Source organism: Pygocentrus nattereri, chromosome 13 (genome assembly GCF_015220715.1).
Source record: "Pygocentrus nattereri isolate fPygNat1 chromosome 13, fPygNat1.pri, whole genome shotgun sequence".
Classification (NCBI taxonomy): domain Eukaryota; kingdom Metazoa; phylum Chordata; class Actinopteri; order Characiformes; family Serrasalmidae; genus Pygocentrus; species Pygocentrus nattereri.
In genome coordinates, this window is record NC_051223.1 from 16,070,014 (window position 1) to 16,096,722 (window position 26,709).

General features: G+C 41.6%; 1 protein-coding gene across 1 annotated transcript in view; it reads left to right on the forward strand.

Moving 5' to 3' along the window:
- Window positions 1-2,788: 2,788 nt before the first annotated feature.
- The window catches only part of kcnj19b (potassium inwardly rectifying channel subfamily J member 19b), a 31,403-nt gene continuing 7,482 nt past the window's right edge, over window positions 2,789-26,709 (forward strand). Inside the window, exons 1-2 of the mRNA XM_017693187.2 lie at window positions 2,789-3,938; window positions 25,609-25,825. Coding sequence (XP_017548676.1) covers window positions 3,273-3,938; window positions 25,609-25,825 — 883 coding nt within the window. The 5' untranslated portion in view covers window positions 2,789-3,272. The remainder of the gene's footprint in view (window positions 3,939-25,608; window positions 25,826-26,709) is intronic.

Genomic DNA, 26,709 nt, shown 5'->3' on the forward strand with positions numbered 1-26,709 from the left:
AGCACTTAACTGGCTCACATTATTTACATTATCAAACTGCTACAAAGATCTGCCAAAATAAAAAGAATAAACTGGCCAAATGTCGATTTCAAGTTCAGTCTGACTATCTTAATAATTTTAGCTCCAAGAAATGTTGTGAACCTCCTCTGTTAATCTGCACTATGTACCTGTGCAGTGCAGGACAGTGTAATATATCTGATATGGGGAAAACCTCAGAGAAGCCTTGCAGATTCCCTAGTGGGCATGTTTTCTAGACCATGAGCACTCTGGATGGTCACTACCCTTTTGCCATTGGGCTTCAAAATAAGCATAAAAAGGAAGACTCAAAGGCACCAGAGAGCTCCAGATAATCCTACTGGGCTGGCAACTTAAGAGACTGCAAGAACAAACACCACTGTGCCATCACTGTGCCAACATCACTGTTACATCACTGTGCCATTCAGATGTACCAGCATTGAGATAGGATGGGACTGTTTTAGCTCACTCAAGACTCAGTCAGAGACTGCCTCTACCAGTGCTGTTTCTAAGGCTTTTACCATCCAGACTTCAAACAGAGATCCTCTTAGCTTTTATTTGGTATTTAGCTTATTAAATTGTAAATACTGTTTGATCAGAGGAGGATGGGTCTCCCCTTGTGAGTCTTGGTTCCTCCCAAGGTTTCTTCCTCCAGTCTGAGGGAGTTTTTCCTTGCCACCGTCGCCTCTGGCTTGCTCACTAGGGATATATGTTGTAACCGCATGTTTTCAAACTTCTGTAAAGCTGCTTTGTGACAACATAGTTGTAAAAAATGCTATACAAATAAACCTGAATTGAATTGAACAAAGAGAAGAAAAACACAAGGTCGGTGGTTAGAGAGGGAAGTGTAGCCTGGCCTAAACATGGCAAGACCAGTTATGCACTGCCCAGCAAAGGAATCACATCACTGGATATAGCAGTGATGAATCTGACAGCGTGCCCTCCATATAAGCATGGCATGTGGAATCTATATCAATCTAGACATCCTGATTATTGCCAGAGTTTCTCAAGGACCTCTGTCCAGCTTTAAAATGGCAGCTACCTGCTGTATCTGTTTATGAACTTGCCCAGACACAGTGACCAATGACCAGTCCAAGAAAATATAAGTTATCTTAATGGCTGTTTTGACTGGGAGTAAAAGGTAGTCTCTAAGTTTTGCACAGTCCTGCAAAAGCAAAAAAGTCATATAAGATCTCCCAGATGTATGAATGTCATCTGTTTTGCTGGCTCCTCCTTTTACTAAGTGGACTATTACACAGTAGATTATTACAGGCCTAAATTCAATTGAGACCCATTTCATGGTTTGGTCTAATCATTATCCTTCAGACCTGGTATCATTTTAATGTTTAATATAGCATGAATAGTGTGCAGCAGCCAATCTCAAGCCTTTTGTTTGAGGATCCATTCTCTAGTACGCTATATGCTGATGCCAATAAAAGGGAAAATGAGTGTGCTCTGTGAATAGGCGATCCATATTTCTATCATATAAATTGTCAAGTTTTCACTTATCTTCTTAGTGTAATATATTTGGAATATGTCAGAGTAGGAATGTTTGTCTAAGATCCGGTTTCATCAGCTTGCCATGTAAAAGACTGTAACAATTCATTTGGATGACCATAGCCTAATACTACCCCTAGCTTTCGTGTCAATTCTAAGTGCTAATTTGGTGTTTAACTCTAACCCTATCACAGTTTAGAATCAACTTTTGTACAGCTCATATGTGTTAACTGAAGTTTTCTGTGGGTTCAGCCTGGTGGGTCATTTTGTTGGGTCATTTCCATAGCGCTGGGTCTTTTTTAATTAGTTTTATTTGTTTAACCTACTTAGATTTGCTTTATTTCAGCATTAGGCTGGCAATAAAATAAAAAATTTTCATTTGCATGAGCTGTGGTCCTGGCGATCTACCATCCTCAGAGTTTAGCTTCACATCTGGTCCAGGTTTTTAAAGGCTTTTTAGGGCATCTGACTATTAGAGTCAGGTGTGTTGGATCTGAACTCTCATGTGTGGTAGCTCTCCAGGGCCAGGACTGGGAGGCCCTCATCTAAAGTAATGACATTTTTATAGTTAAACCTCGGGTGAACCTCTGAATTTTTCAACTGCAAGGCATTTTGATACTTTTATTTGTAACTGGATTAGGATTTTCTATTGTTTTGTGAAAAAGCAGTAGTGTTGTGACCAATTAACTGAAATGTATCATAAATTAAGTATTTAAAACTCTTGTTATATGTAATATAATTGGATAAATTTGGGGAAATCAGTCTTCAGATTGCTGCTCAGGTGAGCTCAGAGGACATACTGACCAAATTACACATGGGTTCATTTGGGAAGTATCATGAAACAGGCTCATTTTTAGTTGTTTTTAATACTATTTTCACATAGCCCTACAGAAAAGACAGTGGTTCTATATCAAAAGAAGATGAACACTCAAAGAACCGTTTGCATGCTTAAATACTTTGCATGGTCTGTTGTGTATAGTTCTATATGGCACCAAACAGGGTTCTGAAAAATACATACACACACACTATATATATATATATATATATATATATATATATATATATATATATATATATATATATATATATATATATACACATGTATATACAGAGAGACCATCATCTTTAATAAAGAACCCTCTGAATTCTTCAGTTTTCCAGCAACATTCACCCTTCGAACAGCAGATGGCGACTCTAGATCTTGCTTTCTAGGTCCTGTGGAGCCTCCACTATAAAGCCCATTTCCTCCAAAAGATAGGCGATTGGTTTGGACGCATATGCACACTCGCCCAGCCTCCCTCTCTTCTCAACGTAGGCATCACAAGCACAAGTGCCGCAGTTTGTCTGTGCAGTAGGTCAGTCATTATTACTACACACCCAAAGCCCTCAGGTGCCAAGCAGGACAGCAGAGTGACAGGAGAGAGTTTGAATGAGAAGAAGCTGAAAAACAAGATGCGGCACTCATTCCTGTAACAAAGCGTTGAGTACGGCTGCTGTTCTCACAGCTGTATTAACTTCTAAGAGACCTACGGGCTTCGTTCCTTCGAGGATGGCGGTCTGAAGTTATGGACACCTCTCCTGGCACATGTCCCCGTCTGTGGACTGCTGTTGAAAGACCCTTCCAGGAAAACTGTGGACCGCTCGCGATGGAGTCCGGCTGAGGCGCGTGACCCCGTGCCCATGCCGTGCGTAAAGGAGGCGTCCCACGCTAAACTTTAGCGAGACTTGTGCGCGTGCTCTCTCAGCATCCCAGCTTGACCATGTCAGCGATCAGGAGGAAATTCGGCGACGATTATCAAGTGGTCAACACCGGACAGGGATCTTCTTTCCCGGCGCCTACCAAAAGGAAGCGGCAGCGCTTCGTGGAGAAGAACGGACGCTGCAACGTCCAGCACGGCAACCTGGGCGGAGAGACCAGCCGCTACCTGTCGGACCTCTTCACCACGCTGGTGGACCTGAAGTGGCGCTGGAACCTGCTGATCTTCCTGCTCACCTACACGGTGGCGTGGCTCATCATGGCATCCATGTGGTGGGTGATCGCCTACATCCGAGGGGACCTCGGCCGAGGCCACGACGACTCGTACACCCCCTGCGTGGCCAACGTCTACAACTTCCCCTCCGCCTTCCTCTTCTTCATCGAGACCGAGGCCACCATCGGCTACGGCTACCGCTACATCACGGAGAAGTGCCCCGAGGGCATCATCCTCTTCCTCTTCCAGTCCCTGCTGGGCTCCATCGTGGACGCCTTCCTGATCGGCTGCATGTTCATCAAGATGTCGCAGCCCAAGAAGCGCGCGGAGACCCTCATGTTCAGCCAGGACGCGGTCATCTCGCAGCGGGACGGCAAGCTGTGCCTCATGTTCCGCGTGGGCAACCTGAGGAACAGCCACATGGTGTCGGCGCAGATCAGGTGCAAACTCATCAAGGTAGGCAGCGGTCACCTGCGGTGGGCTTCATCTCCTCTCTGGGGTCGTGCTCGAGCGCAACGACTCCGAAAAACCACGCGCGCTTGGGCGCAAGCGGAGCAAAAGATCAAAATGTAGACAGTTACTCAGAAGTTGACCTCAGAGGCGTCACTTGAGATTTATGAGATGAGAATCGATGGAGGGAAAGTCTTTACTAAGGGGATCTCCCTGTTGACTGTCAACTTTTAGATTAGCAATAGCTGGAAAATGATAGACAATGGCTATTTGGTCAAGTTGGCACACAGTTGATCTGTCACTTCATAGTTTTTATTGAGTAAGGATCTAGCATGACTTGAAAACTGCATTCATCCACTTACAACAGGCATAGAACAAGCCAAGGTACAAAAGTCAAGCAGTGCTGTCTCCTCTCTCTTAAAGAGGCTGCAGGTCCTAAATATGTTCTTCAAATGCACAGCTTAGTCAGAGCGTGTAGTTGTGCTTACATTTAATAGTCTAGGTGACATGCAACATACTGCTGATGATTTGGACTAATAATAAACATTTATTGGAGTGGGGCTAAATAATGTTCATAGACACCTAGAGTGGCTATTCTGCCTGTTTGTGGTGGGCTTGTGCCACATATGGAATACTGAACATGTATGCACTTAGTGTTCCTGAAATTTTGCTGTAAGGTTTCAAAATGTTTGGGTGACGTATAATCAGTTGCATAATTGGGTCAAGATGTAATCAAAGCCATTACGAATGAGTTGATGTGAAAGGTTACATTCCAGAGAAAGAACTGTTCACAGTGATGGTGATAGTAACCAGACAGCTCAAGAGTTTGATGCCTCTAAAAGCTCCCTAACAGAAGGTTAGTGCATGAAGAGATCAATAATACTCTGCCTGAAGTCTGAGACATTGTTTTATGGTTTTGACAAGGATTGTTTTTCTCATTCACCACTATTTTACCATCATGAACATCACACATACAAACTCAGAAGACATGTGTAGGTTCACTGGTGGTTTTCAATAGTAAATAAAGTGGCTGTATTTGTGGACATTGTGACCCCTGGTTCCTATCACCACCACTGTAAAGAAAAGTCAGTAAGTTTCCCACATCAGACCATTCTGAATGACTTTGTTTTTCAATGATTAAATTGTACAGACATTTTGCTAAATCATCCTCTTTAAGATGTAAAGTCTATCAGAGTAGTTTCATGTGAATTGCTATGTTCTAAAGAAATGTAACGAGTCAGACCTGTTCACAGTGGTGCTGATAGGAACCAGACGTCTGAAGTGTTTAATGCATTTAAAAGCTCCCTCACAGAATCTCAGAAGAGTCACTTAGTTTCTCTGCCATTTCACACCACTCTGAATGACTTTGTTTACATCTCATCAATTTATTTAAATTATGTAGAAATGTTTGTCAAATTGGTGGAATTCCCCCTTTTAGTCATTTAGAGTCATAGAGTATTTTTTGGCTTCAGTAAAGCTAAAATAATGACACTTCTCTCTAGAGTCCAGAAGTGCAGCGGAGAAACATTTCAAACTGGCACTGACCACTACAGTACTGGTACTGTTCTCACATTATTACGGGAACTGAACCTGTACTCAAAAATAATGAAACAGTTAAGATGTAAATGATGTGAAAAGTTTTTCCATTCTAGAGAAACTTACAGATGGCTTTAGTGATTTTTGGGATTAATCCCATGTGTTCCAATGAAGTGAATTTAAGTAACCTCTCTGATAGAACCACGGCAAAGAGAACAGGGTCACCACTATAAGGACTTCATTGTAAAGTCCTATTTAAATTTTCCGATCTATTTGTCTAAAACACAATAAATGCTGTATGTGGCTAATTCATTTGCATAAATATTCAAAGCTGTTATTTATATATTATGATGTGCTCAAATTAATTAATAGATTACAAAATCCAGATGTGGATTTTAGAGGAGGAAGTGAGACTGAATCCCTGTTCATCACGGCCACAGGGTGAGCAGTTAGATTTCCCAAAGACTAAAAATCAGTGAATTTTATCAATTTAACATTTAAGAATTATGACTACCAAAACAGATTTTCTGTAGTTAAGTAAACGTTTTGTGCTTTAATGAGGAATATTATGGTTTTATGTGTATATTAGTCTGTTTACTAGTCATGTATTGGCAAGCATTTTTGAGTTCTGCTCAAAGTTGGCTAAAAAATACAGAAACAGTTGCTACTGATAGATTTGGTAAAGTTTTGGTAGTGTTATGATTGTCTTGTTAGTGATAAAAATAAAATAAACATAATTGAGGCCACTTAAAGGTCACTTTAGGTCACCTAAAGCAAAAAAAGATTTTAGTCTAAGTCCGTTAAAATTCTGAAATGTGCTTTAAGCTCAGACTATGTACTGTGCATATATAGTCGTACAAAACAGGCATTTTTTCAGCAAATCTTATTTCTATTACCATACTGGAAAAATATATAAAACATACCATAACTTTTACACAGGCCACTTTTTATAGTTTTTTTTTCAATATCTTGAATTCAGAAAGAAAAGCAATTGTGCTTTAAAATTTGACTAGGGGTGTCCACACTTTCAGACCTTATTAATATGAATGAAAAAAAGGAAAGAAAGGTCAATATTTTGGGCCAGCGTAATGCTGACCACCAGTTATACTTACAGTGGCCATCAAATAGTCTTTGTCACTCATATGGACTTTAGCTCCAGATTCAGTAGTGAAATTTGACTGAATTTGAATTTTGAATGATTCATGTAATAAAAACTATTGTGTTTATCCTGATGCTCTCTTTAATGACTTTAGTAACATCACTACTGGACAGAACAGGACACTAGAAGGCAGAATTATACACTGGCCACCTTTATTGATCTTGATCAGAACTCACGGTTGGCTGCAAGGTTAAACACTACATGACTGCCGCTCAATTGGATTATACTAATCAAAGGAAGTTTAAGAACAGTCACTCGTTTCCTGAGTGCTTGCTTTTGCCCTTAAGGACAAAAGATAAAGGAGCTACTCAAATCTCATTCTAGGCATCTATTTCCCCTCAGAAGCATTGCATTGCAGCCCATACGTCTCTGACGTGTAGCAGATTTTGCGTCTGCTCTTGGCTAGCTGTCAGAGAATGCTGGAGGGCTGCGGTTTAAAAGCCAAGGCAGTGGATCATTACACTTTTGAAATGTACCCTAGAGAAAGAGGCTGAGTGACAGGGAGAAAGAGACGTAATATTGCATCAAGCTCTCTGCCCAAGGTCACCTGGGCGGAAGAAGTCTTTTTGTTTATTAAAACACACATAGATTCGCAGACTCATCGGGCGACATGGCATTTAATATTCACCAGCAGCTAGAACAAATGCATGTGCTGTTTACACTCAGTTCTAATAATTGCCAGTTTTATTTATCTCTCTTGCCTCTGGCCTTTCTTTTCTGCTATGCTCTCCGATTAATTTTCTATGAGATGGAGCTGCTGAACATTTCTCTGAATTATATGATCCCAAGCCCTCCCTAAGATCCGTCTTTCTTTTTCATTTTTTTTTACATTTTTTATCAGAGGAATACAGCACCAGTTTGGGCTGGAATATTCTCTGTGATATACTTTGGTGGCTTCCTAATCATCTTTTCGGCAGAGAGAGCGAGGAGAAGTTAGAGCTGGGGAGAGGGGAAAGAGAGGTGAGACAGGATTAGAGGAAAAGAAGAGGAAAACATGAGGGGAGAAGAAAAAGAAAAGTAAAGACATGAAGGGCAGACTTGATCAGAGCGAGAAGGACTAGAACACTCGTGTGCGGGGGTGGGGTGTTGGTGGGGTAGGGGGTAGTGGGGGTTGTACTCCAGGGTTTGAGAAAAGGAGGAATTGATTGACAGTCGATGTCTTGCCTTGTGCTGAGAGCACTAGATGTGAGCAGGCGCATTGCGGAGAGGCCGGGGTGACGGATGGCTGACTTCACTGGCCTGACTTTTCGTCTTTCCCCTCTCTGTCTCTCTCTATCTCTCTCCATCTGGTGTAGTCCAACACAGAGCAATAGATTGAGAAAATGTCCAGTGGTAGCAGCACATCTCTCCACCGCATCAGTGTGCAGTGTAAGCACTCTGTCCCACTTCAGAGATTTACACTGTTACTACCCTTCTCTATCACCCCTGAGCTACAACAGGCGTGAAAACAAACTGTACTTGTTTCAGGTTTGATCACACCACCATAGCAGAGGTTATTCAGTCAGTCACTATAACTTTGAGGCAATTTCATAAGCAGGGATAATTGTTTATTAACCACTTTAAAGGGGACTTCCACGTTCTTACTTATTTCTATTTAATTGCATCATTAAGATTACTGACTCAAATGTCTTTACAGTGGTGAATGTAGGAACCCTATAATCTGTAACACACATATAGCCATTTGATTTCCAATAGTGCTAAATAAAATCTGAAAAACTTCTTTGGGTCCTAGTTTGCCTTATAACACCCTGCAAGTGCCTCTCCACCATAAAAAAATTATTACAAAATGATCATAAAACAATGTCTTAGGCATCAGGCAGCGTATTTTTTGTGATAACATTCTCTTGGAGGCATCAAATCTTCAGATATCTGGTTCCTATCACCACCACTGTGAACAATTCTGACTCTAGAAGATTATCTAGAACACAGCATTTCACATCAACCCACTCTGAATGATTGTGTTTAGATTTTAAGCACTTAATTAAGTAAACAGTTTGAAAAATCAGCAGAATTCCTTTTTAACCACTGACATCACACAAAAGAACCATCTTCACAATAGAAAATAAAAGAACTGAGAACCAGTAAACTGGGGAGTGGCAATATGACAATATTTATTGTTACTGTGATAAATTAACTGTAAGCTTAACAACATTTTGTCAAACCCATTGAATTAAAGGTGAAGGTCTACATTTCAGTCAAATCTCCACCGCTTCATTTCAAATCCATTGTTGAAGTGTACAGAGGCAACATTACAAATACCTCTTGTTGAGCTAACATGGTAACAGCCCCCCAGTACTGATCAAAAATCATGTATCACCTTTTTAAAAAGTTAATATGTATATTTATTTCAAGCAAACCATAGCAAAAGACCACTGATCCTACACTGATCATGAACTTTTAAAAATTAGGTGATGTGATTTTGTATGTTAATACCACATCATTTGTACCTAGCATAGAGGTGATTGTTCTACAGACTTCGCTGCTGGTTGAACATGTGAACATGATATTATGCCTGCACAAAAAGCCAGCCCTATGAATTAGTGCACATTTTAGGACATCCTCACACCACAGCATCAACTTCGAACTGAAAACGACATAGGTCTGCGAAAAACTCAAGAAAAAACTTGTCTCAGCTCTCATTTATCAGACAAAATGGTTCTGGGCTTGAATGACCTGAAGCTGCCATAAACTGTCAAATGGTAACATTGGTGTGACATTTGTAGTTCTGTTCTTTCATACTACAATAATTACACTTTTGACCAAATTGACAGTATACTACAACCACAATCTTTCACTAAACTGCAATTTTGTTCTTTTCCTTAACAAAGATTTCAAAAGATTTTCTTCCATAGCTGTTTCAGTGTAAAAGATCCAGTATCCATTATACTGTTTACTGTGATTTTCCTCTTGGTTACTTGAATAATAGAACTCAATTACTGGCACAGGGTTCTAACCAGCAAAGTTATCCTGACTTTGTAAAGTGTTTTGTCATTTTGATTTGTTTTGTTTTAAAAATAGTTCATTAAATAAAATCAATTCCTTTGTGATAACTAAGATTAGGTTTAGGGTTAGGCTTTTAATCCTTATCATCCCGTCTACCTCAGAAATGGTTAGGTTAGGTTATAAGACAAGGGGGATATGAGAAAACAAAAAACACAGATTTTAAATAATCATTTCATTTAGGCAAAATGTTTATCAAGACCTATATCACCCATGTGAAAAAGTGATTTCCCCACTTTAACTTGATAACTGGTTGTGCCACTTTTAGCTTCCTGTAATAGTCAATCAGTCTTTCACATCGCTATGGAGGAGTTCAGGCTCCCTTTTCTTTGCATCAGATGTAGTGGGACCCTTGTCTTCCAAAAAGTTCTGACTCATAAGTCCACAGAACGTTTTACAAAAGATTCACCACTGTTACAAGTTTTCTCAGTTTGGTGATAATGGCTGTCACTGTGGTTAGCTGGAGTCCTGGAGCCTTAGAAATGGCTTTGTATATATATACATATAATGTCCCATATATATATATATATATATATATATATGGGACATTATATGTAGCTGCGATGGACTGGCAACCTGTCCAGGGTGTATCCTGCCTTCTGCCCGAAGACTGCTGGGATAGGCTCCAGCTCCCCCCCGCGACCCTGACAGAGAAGCGGCTTAGAAAATGGATGGATGGACATTATATGTAGGTACTTATTTGAGCCAAGGGGTGCCAGTGCCAGCCTAGAATGAAGCATGTATTTAGTGAAAATTGAAAGTTAGCTTATCATCAGGTTTGCTTAAGGTGAAAATCTACCATTGAGGTATTTATAAATTAGGTATAAGAGTATGGTGACACTGAATTTAATAATTAGTGTATCTTGCTGTGATAATTTACTTAGCAAACGGGTCAGTGTGCACTGGGTCCTTCAGCAGTGCTGCTCTGTGAGCTACATTATGAAGCTATGCAATAGCAAAGATTAGCGAGCTATCAAAAATTGGTCAGCTATAATCCTTTGCTAACCATATATCATGATTGGTTATATCATGCTAACCAATTTCTCTTTACAGTTGAATGCACATGTTGAAGTTTACCCTATACAGTGCTGTGTGGCTAGCTTTCTGATCATTGTAATTAAGTATAACCTGTAGCATCGTTAGCCAAAATCAACAATTCTGTGGCCTGTCTATATGAAATGCTTTTTAATGTTGTGCACTAAAAAGTGATTTAATTTAATATATTTTACTTGATGCAAAGTCATAATTTCCTCAAGAACGACTGAAATCCTGTAGTGTTCTGTTGCTGGGTAATGCTGGCAGCTGAGGTGTGTCTAGGCAGATGGCCACACACAAAGGCCCTCCAACAAAGGGATTAAATGTTGTTATTTATGATGTCCTCTTTCAGTTTAAATTATATGTACATATTATCAGTGTTATTTGGTGTTGGGAATGGGCGAGTTTTGTGTGTGTGTGTGTGTGGGTGTGTGTTGAGGGGGGTGAACCTGTGGCCAATTAGCAGCAGAATCATAGCCCCCTGTGTTTCTCCTTCTGTCAATGCTACAGTACACTACATCAACACAGGTTAATCTTTCAGTTTACTTTGCTTTTTACAGTTTAGTTTAATTGAGTTGATATAATATTTTGTTTATGTGAAAATGATGGACAGATGGACAATCATGGATGGACCCTGCTACAAAAGTTCTCGTGTTCCCTGAATGGTATAGAAAAATTAAGTCCCTCCCCCCAAAAATACACATACACACTTAGCAGGGCTTTAGTGCTGCCTCTCCTGAGCGATGGATCAGACAGGCGAGTGCCTCCAACACTGCCATTATTAAACCTCACCTGGGACACCACACTGTGAATGTGGACTGCAGGCCTAAACATTAGCATTCCTGCTAAACATCCCCCCTGCTGCAGCTCCTCTCATCACATCACCTCCCAACTCCAGGGAACCCAAACCTCAGGGATGTCTCAGCTCCCTCCATGGACTTCCCTTCAAAAGAAATGTGTGAAATGTGCCAGGCGGGCTGTAGATAACCATTTATTTTACGCTTCTCTTATCTATAACAGTCCAACAGTAGTGCAGTGTAGAGGAATTGACAGGATTTGTGCTGTGAATATGAGGCAAAGAGTGTGTTTAAAAAATGCACTGATTGTATTTGGAATGTTGTTTTTTCTTTGGTTTTCAAGATAATATGCAGAAAGTAGAGGAAATAGAGGCCTTTTCACTCTTCAGAGGTACAAACATCAAAGTCAAGTTTGCTTTGATTTGCGGGTGTAGAGCCTCAGGAACGCAATCATTTAGACAGTAATAATCAGAGATGACAGCAGAAATCTTTCTGTTTTGGTCTCTCCAATGGTTGATATCCACTTTGTTGCTTGGTGGGTATTTTTTGTTGTTGTTGTTGTTGTTGTTTCTGGCGCAATCATATATTGAAAGTTGTGTTTGTCTGGATTCGTGACATGCTTACATGTGCATGTGTGTATGTGTCTATGTGTATTCGCTGGAAGTGTTCCTTTGAAAACGCTGAGGGAGACGTGTGGGTACTGCATCTATCCTGTGAAAAGTCTCACCCTTTGCTCCGGGTACACCACCATGAGTGGAGCTCAGTCTGTTCACCATCTGGAGCTTTCAGCACAGGCGGGCAGCTCTCTAGCCAGTCCCTTATGTTCACATGCAAACGATACAAGTCTGAAGAACGCATATTGGAATTAACAAAGGAATCCATGCTTACTCACTGCGCAGACGTTGGTGTGGACAGGGGCAGAAGTGTTTCCAAAGGGCATTTTTTGTGGGGGCACTTCTGGGGGCTGTTCATTTCAGGATTTTTGGTTATTTTATATTATTTTAACTTATTTTATAAGTTATTTTAATGTTGTGGTATATGCAAATGTAATGTATCTTCAAGTCTATATTTGTTGCAAGAACCAAGAACAGATGTAATCCTATTAAATGCCCTTTAAGTAATTACAGTGACAATGTTATATTATTCAACTCTTTACTTAAACCATGATGATCATTAAGCTCATCTATGAAATGTATTATTATTATTATTATTATTATTATTATTATTATCATCATCATCATTATTATTACCTAGAAACAGAAAACTTTGCACGCTATCTTCATACTTTCTGTCTGTTTCATACTTTTATAGGCAGCTTGTTAAAAGTGCTGTGTATATTGATATGTTATCTTAATAATCCTAAATATATGTGGCATCATGATCATTAACTGAACATATTTTCTAGCTGGGGTCTAACTTAAATTCATATAAGATAACAGATTGCTGAAGTAATTTGTTCAAACTGGAGTGGCTACAGTAACAATGACAAAGCTGAAGTTAGCTTATTCACCAGCTTCATTTCATCTTAAATGGTGAAAAGCAGCAGTTACATTCTGCGGCCCGTACAGATGATGCACCAATTAAGGTGGAATTGAACATTTAAACAAGATGCTGTCAAATAGAAAGCTTTAGTGACAAATAATTACCCCTTGAATGGTCAGGATTCACTGGCCCAAAGTAATATTATACACTTCTATAACCTAAGAACAGCTCAGCCAGTTTGCAACTACAGATAAGCTAATGAATGATAAGCCTTAGCATGTAATAAGTCTGGGATGTTAGGGGTTAACATGTTCGTGACTAACACAAGTAGAAATCTGGTGAATCATTTAAACACCATAAGCATTTGCCAAAGTATAACACTGTGGCTCAGTGGCTATCATAGACAATAAATGCTGTTTCACTCCTTTTTCACTCCTTGTGCTGTGAAAACATACAAATAGTGACATACTCCAAAAGCCAGCTTGTGCATAAACACTGTGATGCAATTAGTTAGCTGGCCAGGAAAGCTTTGGCCAAACTTATAAACAACATTGCTATTATAATGTAGGTGTTTTGTTATTATGTCTTTATTGCCATACATAACAAATAGGCGTGACATACTTACAGTTTCATGCATTGGGAAAGTTGAGATAACATGGCTGAGTATTTTGAAGTCACACAGAACTATCACTGTCATATGACATATGTTAACCTTTGAGAGCTCATCAAAAAGGACACTAGAAATTTTGAGACAGAAGGGGCAGGGGCTTGACCCCCATCACTCCACATGCCCCATGCCCAGCAGTGCTTACTCATGCACTTCATAAACTGATGATGAGCTCCGTGTAAAAGAAACTCCAGCCTGAAGAGTATTAGCCTTCCGCCCAATGACCGCTGGGATAGGTTCCAGCACTCCCTGTGACCCTGAGGGAGAAGCGGCTTAGAAAATGTGTGTGTATGTGTGTGTGAAGAGTTTTATAGCATACAGGAACTCTTAGCAAACATTTGTCATGTTTTCCCATAAGCTCTTATGCAATCTGAACCTGGTGCTGTACGTGGGATGTAAAACGGGGGTCCTGTAGGCTGATGGCAGGAACAGTGTGGAAAGTGTATTTTTGAAAATAATTGCATGCTCTCACGATGTCAGTCAAACAGGACATGCAGTTTCTTTTGGTCTGGTCAACAGTTTTGCTCACGTTGGCAGGCTTAATGGCCACATTAGGAAAATCTAAATTTCCTGACTTTTTTTGAGATCCAAAAATTTCAAAATGTACCATTCACTCCAGAGTCCATACAGTCTATATATGGAAAGCAACCTGCAAAAGAGCCCATTCTGAATTCATTGTTTATGTGACCTTACAAAAACCATCATATATACACACAGCACTATGCAAACATCATAAGCACCTGAAAAAATTGTGTTAAAAAGCTGTTTAACTTAGAGCAAGCATTTATTTGCTTAGCACTACATTAGAACAAATATGAAATATGAACACATTATATTAATACAGTAAGTAGTAATTTTATGTTTCAGTGTGTTTGCTTAACCATTTCAGAAGAAGAATCAGAAGAAGAATCAGAAGAAGTTTTATTGTCATTGTCAATGAACAGGATTCACAGACTAGGAATTTGCTTCGGCATGAAGGTGCAACATAAAAACAAGTAGTAATAGGCATGCAAAATTAAGTCCACATAAATAAATATGCAAATATAAAATATAGATAGAATGAATAAAAATAAAAATACAAAAGGCATGTACAACAGTACTATATACAACAGTGCACATGGAGTAGGGCAATTCTTCCGCTAAGTAAAGTGACCAAGGCAGGGTTATAAAGAGGTAAGTGACGTGGTTATATATTGTTCTTGAGTCCAATGGCAGAGGGGAAGAAACTGTTCCTGTGGCGGGAGGTTCTGGTCCGAATGGACCGAAGCCTCCTGCCCGAGGGGAGTGGATCAAATAGTCCGCGTGCGGGGTGAGAAGGGTCTGCTATAATCCGATCCGCTCTCCCCACAGTCCTGGAGACGTACAGGTCTTGGAGAGATTGGAGGCTGCAGCCTATCACCTTCTCAGCGGAGCGCACAATGCGCTGCAGCCTTTGTCTGTCCCTGGCAGTGGCCCCGGTATACCACACTGTGATGGAGGAGCTGAGGATGGACTCGATGATGGCCGTATAGAACTGTACCATCAGCTGGGCCGGCAGTTTGGCTTTCCTCAGCTGCCACAGAAAGTACATCCTCTGCTGGGCCTTCTTGATGAGGGAGCTGATGTTTAGCTCCCACTTGAGGTCCTGGGTGATGGTGGTGCCAAGGAACCGGTAACAGTCCACAGTGGTGATGGGGGTGTTGGTAAGGATAAGGGGGGGCAGGGGGCTTGTGGCTTTCCTGAAGTCCACAGTCATCTCCACTGTCTTCTGGGCATTGAGCACCAAGTTGCTGTTGCTGCACCAGGTCACCAGCCGGTCCACCTCCTTCCTGTAGGCAGACTCATCACCGTCTGAGATGAGTCCAATGAGGGTGGTGTCGTCCGCAAACTTAATCAGTTTGACAGAGTCATGGATGGAGGTGCAGCAGTTGGTGTACAGGGAGAAGAGCAGAGTTTCCCCTCACAGCCCTGAGGAGATCCTGTGCTTAAAGTGTGTATCCGAGACAATCTTCCCCAGCCGTACTCGCTGACTGCGGTCCGTGAGGAAGTCTGTGATCCACCTGCAGGTGGAGTCGGGCACATGGAGCAGAGAGAGCTTGTCCTGGAGCAGAGTGGGAAGGATAGTATTGAATGCAGAGCTGAAGTCCATGAACAGGATCCTAGCGTAGGTTCTTGGGGAGTCCAGATGCTGCAGGATGAAGTGGAGGGCCAGGTTTATGGCATCATCTATGGACCTGTTGGCTCTGTAGGCAAACTGCAGGGGGTAGAGAAAGGGGGTTGGTGATGGACTTGAGGTGGGATAAAACCAGACGTTCAAAGGTCTTCATGACTACGGACGTCAGGGCCACAGGCCTGTAGTCATTAAGTCCTGTGGCGCGTGGTTTCTTGGGGACAGGGACGATGATGGAGGACTTGAAACAGGCTGGGACATGGCATGACTCCAGGGAAGAGTTGAAGATTCCCGTGAAGACTGGGGCCAGCTCATCAGCACAGTGTCTCAAGGTGGCAGAGGACACGGAGTCAGGGCCCGAAGCCTTGTGTGGATTTAGCCTCTTAAACAGCCTGTTCACATCCTCCTCCTGGACTGAGAGGGCAGAGGGGGCAGATGGGCAATCCAAAGTGGTTGAGTGTATTGTGGTGTGGGGGGTGGAGGATGGGGGGTGTGAGTCTCATGACTTCAAAACGTGAATAGAAGTCGTTAAGGTCGTTAGCCAGTTTGAAATCTTCTGAACAATGAGGTGCTCTGGGCCTATAGTTGGTGATCTCTTTCAGCCCCCTCCATACAGTGGCAGAGTCGTTAGCATAGAACCGCTGCTTCAGACAAGCATTGTACTTGGATTTAGTCTTTAACACCTCCCTGCTAAATTCATACTTTGCACCTCTGTAGCTGACTCTGTCTCCCTCTCTGAAAGCAACCTCTTTCTGCTGGCGAAGCTGTCTGAGTTTTGGTGTGAACCAGGGTTTATCATTATTAAAAGTGATTCTGGAGCGTGATGGGATGATGCTGTCTTCACAGAAATGTATATATGACGTCACGGTATCTGTGTATTCATCTAAGCTGTCTGTAGAAGCCTTGAACATGTCCCAGTCTGTGGTGTCCAAACATGTGCGTAGCTCCTCCACAGCTTCACTGGTCCACTTTTTATATGTCCTCACGACAGGTTTAGAGAGCTTTAGTCTCTGTCTGTACGCAGGGATCAGGTGAACCATGACATGATCTGAGAGACCTAAAGCCGCACGGGGCACAGCATGGTAAGCACCACTCACTGTAGTGTAAAAGTGATCCAACGTGTTCCCCTCTCTTGTCGGGCATGTGACAAACTGTTTATATTTCGGTAGTTCATGACTAAGTTTCCCTTTGTTAAAATCTCAGAGGATTATGACAAGGGAGTCCGGTAAAAACCACTCCACGTTCATAATCTGGTCCGTCAGAGCACGCTCTGCTTCGTGCACATCGGCGCTCGGTGGAATGTAAATAGCGGCCAGAATAAATGAGGAAAACTCATGTGGAGAGTAGAACGGTTTACAATTAATGAAAATGTATTCCAGAGAAGGAGAGCAGTGTTGGGAAATCACTGTTACATCGGAGCACCAGGCGTTGTTGATATAGAAACAGACTCCTCCACCTTTCGTTTTACCTCCGGCAAGTTCCCGTTGTCTGTCCGCGCGGAGGAGCTGGAATCCCTCAAGATGGAGCGCACACTCCGGGGTCTGTGTGTTCAACCACGTCTCGGTGAAGCACAACACACTAGAGGAGGAAAAGTCGCTATTTCTTCTCATCAGCAGCGCTATCTCGTCCATTTTATTGGAGAGTGAGCGGACGTTGGAGAGGAAAATCCCAGGTAGGGGCGTGTGCATCCCCCTTGTGCCAAGGCGCACGAGTACACCAGCTCGCTTCGCTCTTCTTCGCGGCGTCTCACTTTTTTGTTTATAAAGTGCACTAATAATGCAGCAGGCACTAGAAAAACTGGTGAAATGTCTGTAGGGGTTGTTGTTCTGATGTTTAGTAGCTCCTCGCGGCTGTAGGAGCCCGAAGACACACGAATAACGCACAAAAACAAACAAAACAAAGAGCACCCGAACACCAGGGCAGCCGTTCGTGGCGCCATCTTGGATTTTGCATTTCCAAACCTCTTCTTGAAGAAGCGCAGCATTATATGTAGTTATCATCCAACACCTGGTTTTGCTGAATCAGTCCTTCATTATGTTTAGTCATTTGTGCTGCTACTGGAATTTAACCTACGCAGTGGCTGAGGGTGCCAAAGAGAAATCTGGAGCCAAACTTGTGTTCTTCTAACCAGCTTGTAAAAAAATTGTTACTTTGTACACTGTTAGTATTAATTTACATTTTTTTAATGCTGTGTGTGATTTTACAATCAACAGCACAATTATCACCCAGGTAAATGGTTCTAAACAATTACCATAGGTACAGTGGGGAAAAAAGTATTTAATCAGTCATCAATTGTGCAAGTTCTCCCACTTAAAAAGAGGAGAGAGGCCTGTAATTGACATCATAGGTAGACCTCAACTATGAGAGACAAAATGGGGAAAATGTCTGATTTTTAAATTAATTTATTTGCAAATAAATAAGTAAGATAAGTAAGAAAATAAGTATTTGGTCACCTACAAACAAGCAAGATTTCTGGCTGTCACAGACCTGTAACTTCTTCTTTAAGAGGCTCCTTTGTCCTCCACTCATTACCTGTATTAATGGCACCTGTTTGACCTCGTTATTTGTATAAAAGACACCTGCCCACAACCTCAAACAGTCACACTCCAAACTCCACTATGGTGAAGACCAAAGAGCTGTTGAAGGACACCAGAAACAAGATTGTAGTCCTGCACCAGGCTGGGAAGACTGATTCTGCAATAGACAAGCAGCTTGGTGTGAAGAAATCACAATAATCAATAATCAGAAAATGGAAGACCTACAATACCACTGCTAAATCTCCCTTGATCAGGGGCTCCGTCAGATCTCAGCCCGTGGGGTCAAAATGATCACAAGAACGGTGAGCAGAAATCCCAGAACCACATGGGGGGACCTAGTGAATGACCTGCAGAAAGCTGGGACCAACGTTACAAAGGCTACTGTCAGTAACACACTACGCCGCCAGGGACTCAGATCTTGCAGTGCCAGACGTGTCCCACTGCTTAAGCCAGTACATAGCCGGGCGCGTCTGAGGTTTGCTAGAGAGCATTTGGATGTTCCGGAAGAGTATTGGGAGAATGTCATATCGTCAGATGAAACCAAAGTAGAACTGTTTGGTACAAACACAACTCGTCGTGTTTGGAGGAGAGTGAATGCTGAGTTGCATCCAAAGAACACCATACCAACTGTGAAGCATGGGGGTGGCAACATCATGCTTTGGGGCTGTTTCTCTGCAAAGGGACCAGGACAACTGGTCCGTGTACATGAAAGAATGAATGGGGCCATGTATTGTGAGATTTTGAGTGCAAACCTCCTTCCATTAGCAAGGGCATTGAAGATGAAACGTGGCTGGGTCTTTCAGCATGACAATGATCCCAAGAACACTGCCAGGGCAACAAAGGAGTGGCTTCGTAAGAAGCATTTCAAGGTCCTGGAGTGGCCTAGCCAGTCTCCAGATCTCAACCCCATAGAAAACCATTTGAAAGTTGAAAGTCCGTGTTGCCCCAAAACATCACTGCTCTAGAGGAGATCTGCATGGAGGAATGGGCCAACATACCAGCAACGGTATGTGCCAACCTTGTAAAGACTTACAGGAAACGTTTGACCTGTCATTGCCAACAAAGGACATATAACAAAGTATTGAGATTAAGTTTTGTTATTGACCAAATACTTATTTTCCACCATTATTTGCAATTAAATTATTTAAAAATCAGACAATGTGATTTTCTGAATTTTTTTTTCCTCATGTTGTCTTTCATTGTTGAGGTCTACCTATGATGTCAATTTCAGGCCTCTCTCATCTTTTTAAGTGGGAGAACTTGCACAATTGGTGTCTGACTAAATACTTTTTTTCCCCACTGTACCTATAACTTTTGAAAGAAAAAAAGTTGGAAAATGGTCATGTAAAAATTCATTCCTGTCACGATTGGCCCCTCCCAGTCCTCCATGTGCTTTCTTTGTTTTGATTCTTCCCTGTAATGCCCCCTTGTTTCTTGACTCCACCCTTGATTGTTCTCACCTGTGTTATCCACCTGTGTATTGCTAACCCTTGTTGTTTCCTGGTATTTAAGCCCTGTGTTTTCCCCTGTTAGTTGGCTGGTCTTTGTTTGGTCTTTGTATGATATTGTTTGGTGTTTGTTCTTTTGGTCTCCATTATATTTCCTAGTCTCTGTTATTGTGTTTAGTTTGTATTCCTTTTTGATATGTCTATTCCTCGTTCCATCCGTGTTAGCTCTTTGACCCTGGACTGTCTTGACCCTGAGCATGGATTTGCCCCTAATAAATCTTGCTTATCTCAGCACATGCATTTGCCTCATCATAGCAACACGGCGGTACAGAAAGACCAGCTAACCAAGGCCACAGCAAGAGAGCGAGACTCCAGTATGTGGTTATTCCATTGGGATGATGCAGATGATGTTAGCCATGTCCCAACCCCACCAAGCCAGAGACAGCACTGAGGGTACACAGGGATCTCATTGTTCCCATAGAACTTGGAAGAAAGTTCCCACCTTGTGTTATGATGACGAGATCCCAGGTAAGTGCCTTGGGTCTACCCGTCTTGAGCAACGCTGCAGGGAGGAGTGACCTGTAGCACAAGACGAGGTTAGACGGAAGGAACATGCAGGAAACCCTTTCTATGGCACTCGGCTCGTTCTCAGGTGAAACTGCGAGCTTCCCATCGCTCGGGTGAGCCTTGGGAACGCCGAGAGGGTCCTCCAGGTTGGTGCAGCAGTTCGCCGCCCAAGTTCCTGATCCCATTGCCGCACCCTGCACCCAATCAGCCTGTTCCCATGGGCACACCACGCTCACGCCTCTGGACCTGCCGCCAGTTGCTGCAGGCCCGTCTGTCTCCGAGGACATCGCTGCAGGCCCGCCTGCCTCCGAGGATGTGGCTGCAGGCCTACCTGCCTCCAAGGATGTTGCAGCTCCTTTGTTCCCACCCGTCCTGCCCTCACCTGTGTCTGCTGCTCTGCTGCTCACCGTGGGCCTCCTGTTCCGCCTGTGTCTGTTGCTTCCCGTGGGCCTACTGTTCCACCTGTGTCTGCTACTGTACGCCCTGTTTGGCCTGCTCCTTTGTTCCTGGTTTGGTCTTGTTCCCTGTTGTTGTGTTTGTGCCTGTGCCCGTTCCTGTTGTTGTTCCTGTTCTTGTCTCTGCTTCTGTTTCTGTCCCGGTGTCTGTCTGTGTGTCAGTTCCTGTGCCTCTGTCTGTTCTGGTTCCTGTCTTTTGCCTGGTCTGTGTTGCGTTTTTGTTGGGTTGGGGTGCTGTCATGATTGGTCCCTCCCTGTCCTCCATGTGCTTTTGTTTTGTTTTGGTCTTGTCCATGTGCTTTCTTTGTTTTGATTCTTCCCTGTCCTACCCCCTTGTTTCTTGACTCCACCCTTGATTGTTCTCACCTGTGTTATCCACCTGTGTATTGTTAACCCTCGTTGTTTTCTGGTATTTAAGCCCTGTGTTTTCCCCTGTTAGTTGGCTGGCCTTTGTTTGCTCTTTGTAGTGTTAGGTATTGTTTGGTGTTTGATCTTCTGGCTTCTGTTGTGTGTTCAGTCTGTTTTCCTTTTTGTCATGTCTGTACCTCAATCTCTATGTGTTGGCTTGTTGACCCTGGACAGTTTTGACCCTGATTATGGATTTGCCCTTACTAAATCTCGCTTTTTTTGCATATGCGTCTGCCTCATCATTGCTCCACAGCATTACAATTCCAACTTCTTTTGTGCAAAAAAAAAAAAAAAAAAAAAAAAAAAAAAAATATATATATATATATATATATATATATATAAGCCAGAAAAAAATGCAAGACAAATATGGATAAACAAATATGGATATGCAGAATCTGTCTGCACTGAAGACAACATAAAATCAGGCACTGGACAAATAAGGACAATTAGCTTTGATGTTTTGACACCATTTTAGCTGTTGTATTATAAGAGCATTGTAAGTACCAAGTTCGCAGACAATGTTTTTTAAATTTGGTTTTGGCTTTGGGTGGGTAGAAAACAACATACTCCACATTCTTGAGCACAGGATGCCACTTTTATATATCCTACAGGTATATCTTTAGACCACAGTGGGAGCTTAAACACTGCCATGCATGTAATAAACAGAAAGCTTGAGACAGTGGTAAATAGCAACGGTTGCTAAGCAGAGATTGGAGGGTTAAGAAAACAAGGCAAAGCTTGGCCATAATAGAGTGACAGCAGGCATAGAAACCAAATTTCATTATCTTAAAAAAATGTGTCTTAATAAATATACTTTGCTCATTTAATTGAGTAGCCAGGGATCAATCTGAGATTGATTAATCCCAGGCCCAACCAGGCCCACCTGCATCTATGACCCTGACAGAAATCTGAAAAATCACTGCTCAAAAAACAGACTGATTTTGTGAGAACTGTCCTGGCCTGAGCTGATGTTCTAATGAGCAGCAAATTCCAGCTCTGAACTCTCCAGTGTCTCTAGGACCAGGACTAAGCACCTCCTTTTTAGGCTATCAGAAAAAATGATGTGTAAAGCCATCTGGCCATGAGGTATTTAACTATTTGATCTATTTGAAAAAAATATATATTTTATACACGAGTGTGTTAACTATTTCCAAGCCTCTTCTCAAGGGAAACCAGAATTTACAGTTACCATCCACTGTCTAGTTCAGCTGATCAGTCATTAACAAAGTTGAATCAGATTAGCTTCTGAAGGAATTTAACAAATCCAGGCAATGAATGGCACACAGAGAGAGTCAGTCAGGAACCAAGTATGTGTTATATGTATTCTTCTAACCAAGATAGTAATAATTATTAATAACTAATACAAACAAAAAAACACTAATCACATAAATTGTTTTAAATAATGTCAAAAACTTCTGTACTGCATTGTACATATTTCTTAAAGACTTGACTGAGATTGACTGTCTAGTAAAACATGAAAATGAGCTCCAAAGTTTAGAAGCGTAATAACTGCACGAGGCCTCTTCATGTTTTCTGTATTTTACAGAAAGTATGTGAAGAAGGTCAGTCTGTAGACCCAAGGTTACATGTTGGAACATAAACAGACAGGCGTTCTGTGATGTGAGTGGGTTCTAGGTTGTTTAGACCCGGTGCATGCAAACTTCTGCACACAGCTGTAGGTCCTGCTTTGAAATTGTGTATTGTATTACCCACAAGACCAACATGATCCTGATTACACAGCCATCATTTAACTTCCCTGGAGCTTTAATAAAGAAGCTCACCTTCATTTAGTTTACGGGGTCTCTGTACATGTCCTATCATTCAAAAGACTGTCAGAGCATTAAAGGGTTTCTCTGTTTCTCTGCTTGAGTTAAGAGAGGTTCATCAGCCAGTCTGGAATGACAGCCAGGCCTGGATAGACTGCAGATGGTGGGATGTTGCTAGCTCTAATCCAAATTCTAATTTCAGCATGTTATATGGATTTTACATCTTTATGGTTAATTAACTAATCAGACGAGCTTCTTCATGTGCAGTCACTGAGGCAAACAACTTTCACGCTCCTTGTGAACATGAACCAACAGTTGTTTGCTTTATTTCTGACCTTTGAGGTTCATGTATCAGTCCAGAGCTGCAGTGAGATATACACTGAGCACACCTTCATTTTACGTTTTTGTCTGTGCACTCTGAGACGTGCACTTTCATAAGATTAGAGAGCAGAATTTCACAAACCAAGAGTTGGTTTATAACACATTATCAGTGTAACTGCCACTGATCAGACGAATGAGAGAGATACCATAGCACCCTCACTGTCTCTGTCATGTTTCCCCGCTCTGTCTCTCTGTCTCTCTCTCTCACACACACATACACACACTCTCTCTGTCTTTCTCTTTCTCTTGCTCTCTTTCTCTGACTGTCTTTTTAAAATGCTGTCTTGCTCCCATTGGGCCTCATTCACCAATATCTTCCTACGTTTGTTTCTCGAGAAAAGTCCTAAGGAAAAGTCTATGTCAGATTCATAACATGCTCCTATAGACTTTTATGCTCTTGAGTGTGTGTAGATTCTGTTCTTACCTAAGAACAAATCCCTAATAAGAACAGATTGGTGAATATCCTTGAATATTGCATAGTGAGTTTTTAAAAGAAATTTCTTTTTAAGAACGGATGGTGAATGAGTCCAGTCTCCCTTTGAGACTCCCTCTTTCTCATGTTCTCTTTTGTCTCTGTCATGCTCTGTTTTTTCCAATCTTTGTCTGTCTATCCATCTCTTGCTTTATTGTTTGGTTATCTCTGTATCAAACACTCTCTCTGACTATATATACCTCTTTCTCTGTCGCTCTCAGTCTCTCTCGCTATGTCTTTCTCTTACTGACATTATTGGCAAAGTGATTCATGACGAACATAAAGAGAAGAAATTTTATATACAGCATATATATACAACCCCAATTCCAATGAAGTTGGGACATTGTGTAAGACATAAATAAAAAAAGAATATGATGATTTGCAAATCCTTTTCAACCTATATTCAATATTTGTGAACAACTGCATAAGCAAATAGTCCAACAGTTTAAGAACAACGTTTCTCAATGTAGAATTGCAAGGAATTTAGGGATTTCATCATCTACAGTCCATAATATCACCAAAAGATTCAGAGAATCTGGAGAAATCTCTGCAAGTAAGCGGCAAGGCAGAAAACCAACATTGAATGCCCGTGACCTTCAATCCCTCAGACGGCACTGCATTAAAAACCGACATCATTCTGTAACGGATATTACCACATGGGCTCAGGAACACTTCAGAAAACCACTGTCAGCGAACACAGTTCGTCGCTCCATCTACAAGTGCAAGTTAAAACTCTGCATTGCAAAGTGAAAGCCAAATATCAACAACACCCAGAAACACCACCGGCTTCTCTGGGCCCGAGCTCATCTGAGATGGACTGACGCAAAGTGGAAAAGTGTCCTGTGGTCTGACGAGTCCACATTTCAAATTGCTTTTGGAAATCATGGACGTCGTGTCCTCTGGGCCAAAGAGGAAAAGGACTGTCCGGATTGTTGTCAGCGCAAAGTTCAAAAGCCAGCATCTCTGATGGTTTGGGGGTGTGTTAGTGCCCATGGCATGGATAACTTGCACATCTGGGAAGGCACCATTAATGCTGAAAGGTACATACAGGATTTGGAGCAACATATGCTGCCATCCAAGCAACGTCTTTTTCAGGGACGTCCCTGCTTATTTCAGCAAGACAATGCCAAGCCACATTCTGCACGTGTTACAACAGCATGGCTTCATAATAAAAGAGTGTGGGTACTAGACTGGCCTGCCTGCAGTCCAGACCTGTCTCCCATTGAAAATGTGTGGCACATTATGAAGCACAAAATACAAAGGAGACCCCGGACTGTTGAACAACTGAAGTTGTACATCAAGGAAGAATGGGAAAGAATTCCACCTACAAAGCTTCAACTATTAGTGTCCTCAGTTCCCAAACGCTTATTGAGTGTTGTTAAAAGGAAAGGTGATGTAACACAGTGGTAGACATGCTCCTGTCCCAACTTCTTTGGAACGTGTTGCAGGCATCAAATTCAAAATGAGTGAATATTATACAATACAATACAATAAAGTTTATCTGTTTGAACATTAAATATCTTGTCTTTGTAGTGTATTCAATTGAATATAGGTTGAAAAGGATTTGCAAATCATCGTATTCTGTTTTTATTTATGTTTTACACAATGTCCCAACTTCATTGGAATTGGGGTTGTACATATATATATATATATATATATATATATATATATATATATATATATAACTTTTTGAAGTTTTCTTCTAATATGTAGGGCAGTTTTTCTGTGATTTTCTGCAATTGTAAACTCCCTTCCCTTTCTCCCTCTCTCCCTCCCTCTCTCTCTCGCTCCCTCTCTCTATCTCTCTCTCTCTGTAGTCTCGTCAGACTCCTGAGGGCGAGTTTCTGCCTCTGGACCAGAGGGAGTTGGATGTTGGCTTCGGGACGGGCGCTGATCAGCTCTTTCTCGTATCTCCTCTCACCATCTGCCACGAGATAAACCCCAAGAGCCCCTTCTTCGACCTCTCACAGCGCTCTCTCATGAGTGAGCAGTTCGAAATTGTTGTCATTCTGGAGGGCATCGTAGAAACCACAGGTTAGCATCACACTGAGATCACTACATAAACAAATGGGCTATAAATGATTCATACAAAGCCATTTTGTTGTTTATGAGAAAACAAGAAGTATAGCTGAGTTCAAAGCTTGCAACAGTGATTCACGACTTATGCATAATAAAGCAGCTGTATCATATCAAAAACAAATTTGCCTTGCTTTTATGAAACAAGAGTTTGAAGTAATGTGTGTAAACATTGCTAAAGGGTCAAAACATAACATGCATTATCGATGAATAATGCTTGAGCATTTGTACTTTAAAATAAGTATAATTTTAGAACTATATGAATGTACACATACATGTGTGTGGTATGACAGACTTTCAAATGATATCTGTTGGTTTTTTTGGATTATATATTGAAAGTGATAGTTTTATAATTTGATGAACTTACAAATAGGTTCAACATGTGAATTACTGTAATAGCTCCCCCTATTAACACATGCCCACTGATCTTTGCAATTGTCAGTCAATCTGACAATCCCTTGTCATCGCACTACTATATTGAAATGTTTGTAAATCATGATGTTAGATTGCCTGCATAATTTGGCTTGCTTCTTTAGAGTAATGACCCCACTGATTGATGCTTGTCATAATTCAATCAGTGGTAGTATTTGTATATACCACTAGTAGTATAGTATAGTAGTATAAGTAAGTTTTGTGGTGATTGGCCAGTTCTAAGGCTGTCAAATACCTGCTCCTACCTCTAATCTTATTCACTGACTGCAACCTTTTTTTTTCCAGATATCAGCCTCATAGAACCTGAGCCAGGATAGCACATAGCATGTGAAATTTCATGTCAGTTAGACAGTGTTTGGTTGGATAACATTTTCTTGCATATTATAGCACCAAGCAATGCTGTTGCTCCA